General features: G+C 54.3%; 1 protein-coding gene across 1 annotated transcript; it reads right to left on the bottom strand.

Moving 5' to 3' along the window:
* Positions 1-2,607: 2,607 nt before the first annotated feature.
* Positions 2,608-3,927, bottom strand: LOC109745548 (uncharacterized). The gene is made up of 2 exons (XM_020304676.4): positions 3,138-3,927; positions 2,608-3,058 (listed from the first exon to the last, which is right to left on the bottom strand). The coding sequence occupies exons 1-2, from the start codon at positions 3,738-3,740 to the stop codon at positions 2,951-2,953; spliced, it is 711 nt and encodes a 236-aa protein (XP_020160265.1). The 5' UTR covers positions 3,741-3,927; the 3' UTR covers positions 2,608-2,950.
* Between the last annotated feature and the right edge of the window lie 1,837 nt (positions 3,928-5,764).

The following is a 5,764-nucleotide window of genomic DNA, read 5'->3' as shown; positions in this document are numbered from 1 at the left end:
TGCCCGGTACTGCTACACGCAAAAGGTGCGTCGTCGGTCGTCCAAAGCACTGGAGTGAAGTACAAGAACTGGGGCCTTTTTTCCTCCCTGGGACTTCGCATCTTTGAAATATTCTCTTGTTTCTCCCAAAACAAAAGTGAAAAAGGCCAGCAGTATGTCCTCTTTTCCGGGCGGCTAGGCCAACTCCACCGCACGACCCCAAACGGACGTCCGGTTTGGTCGGATTTTTCCCTTTAAGGCGGCGTTGGGTTCGCCCATGTCCGCGTCTGTCCGATGGGTCGTGGGTGCGCCCAGCGCGCGGCCGCACCCCAAATCTTGTCTGTGTTGGCCGTGTTTAAAAAAACATAAAAACTTAAATAAAATGACTTAAAAAGTAAATAAACGTAGTTTAAAAAACTTAAAACTTAAGTTAGGGTCCATGGCCACAAAACGACCCAGTTTCACGTCTAACTTGACATAATTAAACATAAAAAAGAAAATAAAAGACGGTCGCCGCCAGCGCGCTCCTGCCCGTGCCCGTCGATGCCGTCGTCGTCGCCGTCTTCAGTGGCCGGCGGCGTCGTCGTCGCTGACGAGGTCGACGTAGGCCGGCGGCGTCCAGAGGTGGGCCGGCGGTGCGTGGTAGACGCGGGCAGGCTGGACGGCGGGAGGTGCCTACACCACCTCCTCCCGTGGCGACGCCTCCCGCTCCGGTGACCGCGGCGGAGTGGCGCACCAGTTCATGCCCACGGCGGCGGCCATCTCCGGAGCAGTGCAGGACCAGCCCCACCCCTGGCCCACCAGGCCCGGGTGGAACGCGGCCACAGGCTCCTCCTCCATCGTTTCCTCCGCGACCACCATCTCCAGCTCGGGGATGGCTACCTCGCCGGCGGCGGAGCGGGCCATCATCTCCTCCAGGCCCTCCCATTCACGCTCATCGTGCGTGCACATGGAGTCTTCCATGACACGCGCCATGAGACGGGCATCATCCTCCTCTGTCATGCGAGGAGGTGGTGGTGGAGACGGCGAAGGCGACGGCGTGGGCGTGAGGCCGCGCACCCGCCTACGCCCGCGCTCCCGACGTGGCCTCCGCGGCCCAGACGCCGTGCCGGCGAAGAAGGAGGCACGTCGCACGTCGTGCTCGTCCTTGAGCCAGGTGTCCCAGAGGGCGGAGTCCGGGGCGTACCTGTCGTCGCAGTACAGGTCATCGGGGAGGAGGCGGTGGCGGCGCTTGATCTCTTTACGGCGCGCATGGCCGCTCGCCGGGACCGGCGGGATCGGCACACGGTCGGCGGACAAGTGCCAATTGTTGGGGAGGTGGACGTCGCTCCTTGGAGCGACGTCCTCGTCTCCCAATAACGGTGGCACACCGACGCGCAGATGTAATGCCGGTCGCGCTCGCCGGCAGACGTGGGGGCGATGGAGAACGCGGGCGGCGCGGGGGCCCGACGTGGTGGTGATGCGGGCTCCTCCTTCTTCATGGAGCCGGCGCGGCGACCCGACGAGGAGCCGGCCTCGCGGTCGTGCTTCCCCTTGCGGCCTGGGTTCCAGAAGCCCATGGCTTCGAGGTGGCTGGCCGGCGAGCTCGAGGACGGGGGAGGGCTAGGGTTTCGCTGTGTCGGGTTTCGAGGAGGCCGCGGGATGGAGCGGGGCAGTATGGACGACGACCGGTCCACGGGTTCCCCATTTAAGAAGGACGGCGACCTTCCACTGGGCCGATGACAGGTGGGGCCGGCCGCCCATGCGCATTGATGTTGGCGGGCGGGAGGTAGGTGGCCGCCCCGCCACGCGGCCAGACACGGACGAGCGGCGCGTCTGTTCGGTGTCCGCGGCGACCCAAACCCGGCGCAAGTTTTTGCGCTCGAAATGGATCGACCCGGACACAAAACGGACCAGATGGGTCCGGGCCGTCGCGCGCTGGGCCGCCTCGTTTGTCCGTTTTACCCCAAACGAACAGGGCCGGACAGAATAGGGTCCCGCGGTGGAGTTGGCCTTAGATTCGTCGTCTCATTGCCTTTTTTTATCAGGGCATGCCCATGTCGTCTCATTGCCTTTTTTTTATCAGGGCATGCCATGCACTGGTCAGTACTTTGTTGCGGCCGGCTGCCTGATGAGTGATCTGATGACCCTGCTGCCGACTGCAATGCCTTTACATCTGGGCTGGCTCTAAAGCTGCACGTAGCGCACTAGCTACTCTAGTTAGATGGTACTCCATGTTGCTGCTTAAGATTTCTCTCGCAATAACCTATTCCTGCTATGATTCCGTTAGAACCGGGTGATCTAGCGGTCTCTCCAAATGGCCGACATACAAGCAGGTCAACCAGGATTAACTCCAATTCCAGTCAAATAAAACAAAGTGGCCAGATACTCATACTGTCATACTCATACGCAATGCACCTGAGCGATGATATAGTTTTCTCTTCCTCTTTTCCATATCACCAGAGAAGCAGGCTGAATACTGTACACTGTAGCTAACAGCCAACTTAAGCAGTCAAGTTCAGGTTTGCATTTACAAAAACAGAGACAAAACATACCAACAGTGTAGAAGAACAGTACAAACACAGAGTTCTTAGTGAAAGACGAGACCACCGACAACACATCACTTGTAGTAAAACGGACAAATGGCTGTAGCAGTTAACTACCAAAGTTAGCAGATAAGTTGAACGGGTATCAATCAGCTTACAGAACACAGACTGCAGCAAGAGCTGTACTAACACTGTAACACACACAGTAGTTCTTAATCTTAATCTTATTGCAAGATGTGATCAGTCAAGCCTCCGCGAAGAACGTCAACACTTAATTTCTTAATTATCCAGACACTTTGCTATACACACAAACAAACAACCAAAGGTCACCTGCTTTCAGAAGTTGACAGCCCGCTAACTGTACCGCGCCAAGATTGAGACGACGTACGTACGTACTCCGTTGCCACCGCGTAGGCGTACGTAGGGCTAGCAAGCCTGAACGCTAGCTAGTTGTGGCTTCCTCCACCACCGCCGCGCCCTTCCCTCGGAGTGGTCGGCGGCCGCGGCCTCCTCACCGCCCTCACGCGCATGATCACCTCCCGCATGTAGAACCCCTACACAAATCGCGTCTTCGTCAATTAGGAATGATCCAGAAATGAGAAATGCTTACCAAAAAACATGAAAACTACTTACTCTGCCAGTGGTGGTCTTGGAGATCTCCCTGGTCCCGATGTCCGCCGCCTCGCCTGCTTCTTCCCGTGACGAGTTAAGAGACGCGGCAGGAGCGGCGCTCGGCCTTGTGCCGCCGCCGCCGAACCAGTCGGCCATACCCATGCACCACGCGTAGGCACGGACGAGGTACCGCAGCAGCACCGAGCACGGGTGCACGAAGAGCGACGGCGACTCCTCGCCGGAGCTCCTCTCCGTCTCCTTGTCCTTCTCCTCCCCCGCCTCCTCCTTGCGCTGGTCGGTGAGCTCTTCAGACTTGTCCACCTCCACCTCCGCCACCGCCACCGCCACCGCCACCGCCTCCGCCTTGCGCTGGTCGGTCAGCTCTTCAGACTTGTCCTCCTTCTCGTCCTCCTTGCGCTGGTCCGTTGGCTCTTTGAGGTTGTCTCCCTCCTCCCGCCGCTCCTCCTCCTTACTCTGATCCGTTGGCTCTTTGAGGTTGTCTCCTTCCTCCTCCTTGCGCTGATCCGCGGGTTCTTCAGGCTTGCCCGCCCCCGCCTCCGCCTCCTTGCGCTGATCCGTCGGTTCTCCCTCCACATCTACCTCCAGCTCCTTGTGCTGGTCCATTGCTCCTCCGCTTCTTCCTATGCGCGCCGCTCTACGGGCTTCTGGAGGGGGGAGGGGGTGTTTGTGTGCGGTGTGGTCTACTGTTTCGCTTTCTTGAACTTTATTCTCCTATCTTTTTCCTTGAGGAGAGGATGGATTGGGTGCCGTTGATGCGTTCGAGGGCAGTAACTCCCCTCTGTCGCCGATTCATTTCAGACAGGCCCCTATTTATTGCCATGGAACTGGAGCAGGTGAGGCGAGGCTGGGATATATCTTGTCTTCCAGGAATGCCCCTCGAGGGTTTGAACCAGTTTCGTAGACTGGATTTATGTCAATGCGACTCCGTGTGCATGACCTGATTTATGGCCAGAGCAGTACGTGTACGCAGGCCTCTGAATGCTACTCAACGTGTGTAGTAGACTAGTAGTACGTGTACTGTGTCTTCATCTAGCGTACCGATCGATCTCACGTGTTGATGCAAGCAGAAGAAAAGTCTTGCTAGGTCTCAGTCAATTCAACTGAAACTTTGTTAAGTCTCATTTGATACTATTTTTATGAGATCTTGTATTAAGATGCATGTAATTTTTTTTAGTTTTTTTACATGTAGTGTTATTTTACTGAGACTTGGTTAGATCTCAGACCAAGCCACACCCGTAGAAGAAGGGTAGGGCGGTAAAAGGTTGTGAAGTCGTCGTGAAAAACCGTGTGCCGGATCGGAGGGGTGGTCAGCTGAGGGCATGGGAGACCGGGAGGAGGCCCTAGCCAGCCACACCACCTGCTGCCGCACCACGAAAGAAAATTTAATCCGGAGAATGTCGATCGATGCCGAGGACAAAAGCACCAAACAAGCTGCGAGGCATTGAAGAATCCTCCTCGGTTCACCTACCCAGGTTTACTTTGCATACCCGCCCACCTCGCGTCATTCAAGATAAACGCTGTTCTCTCGATCGGATTTAAGTAAGATTCCAGGCGTAGAGATTGTGTCCTCTTGTCACCTCAGGAAATTCTCTTCTTTTGTGGTAGTAGGAAGTAGGGTTTGGTGGCGAGATCGAATTCGAATCGCGCGTGTTCATCCCTGCCGACGTCCGTGTGAAGATGTTCATAGAGACCAGAGTCTCCACAATGCGGGCGGGGTGCTGTAGAATGAGGATTTCTTGTAGATCCATTTGTGGTGCAATTCGGGCCGTCTCTTTCATTTTGATTTGAAAGCGTCGAAGGTGACGGTGAGGTACTAGTGTGATAGTCGCGGAATTGATCAAGACTGTCTTTGCCCGGAGGGAACTGGTAATAAGTACTTCCTATGTCCTAAAATAAGTGTCTTGAGCTTAATATAAATTTATATTAAAGCTAATACAAAACTAAGATACTTATTTTGAGACGGAAGGAGTATGCATTAACGTACGTGGTTTTTGTAGATGACCGGCCAACATCTCCGCTTAACTAATACGAGTACTGTTATTTCACAACACTGGGATTAATTCCCTAACACATCTCTGCAGCTCCGCTTAACACGTGCTCCCTCTGTTTTTTTCTTTTTTGAAAGAGGTTAAACCCTTTGCCTCTGTATCAATCGATGCGTACACGTGCTTCCTTTCTAGGAAATATAAAAGCGTTTAGATCAAACGTGAAATATAAGAATGTTTGGATCACACGCTAACACTCTTGTATTTTTTACGAAGAGAGTACAAGTATGAAAGAAAAGAAAAATACTCCGGAGAATGTCCATCGATGCCGAGGACGAAAGTACGAAACAAGCTGCGAAGCATTGAAGAATCGTCGTCGACCATCCTGAAGATGCACCTACTCTTGCCCAGGTTTGTACCTGCCCACTTGCGCCATTGAAGATAAACGCTGTTCTCTCGTATTTAAGTAAGATTCCACGCGCAAAGCGCCTGAATTGTCACCTCAAGAAATTGAAGACCCTTCTTTTTTGTGGAGTTTGGCGCCTAGATCGAAATGGAATCACCCTTGGTTCCTGCCGACGTCGGTGGAGGTATTTTTGTAGTAGGTACTGTGGTGAAAAATGGAGATTTCTTGCATTTGTG

The sequence above is a fragment of the Aegilops tauschii genome, chromosome 2 (genome assembly GCF_002575655.3).
Source record: "Aegilops tauschii subsp. strangulata cultivar AL8/78 chromosome 2, Aet v6.0, whole genome shotgun sequence".
Lineage (NCBI taxonomy): Eukaryota > Viridiplantae > Streptophyta > Magnoliopsida > Poales > Poaceae > Aegilops > Aegilops tauschii.
The sequence above is the reverse complement of the archived record's forward strand: the minus strand, read 5'-3'. Positions and strand labels throughout refer to the sequence as shown.

Excerpts from the sequence above, each read along its gene's own strand:
- LOC109745548 (XM_020304676.4), bottom strand. The coding sequence starts at position 3,740 with ATGGACCAGCACAAGGAGCTGGAGGTAGATGTGGAGGGAGAACCGACG. Across the intron at positions 3,059-3,137 it reads CCAAGACCACCACTGGCAGA|GGGTTCTACATGCGGGAGGT; the intron begins GTAAGTAGTTTT and ends CGATTTGTGTAG.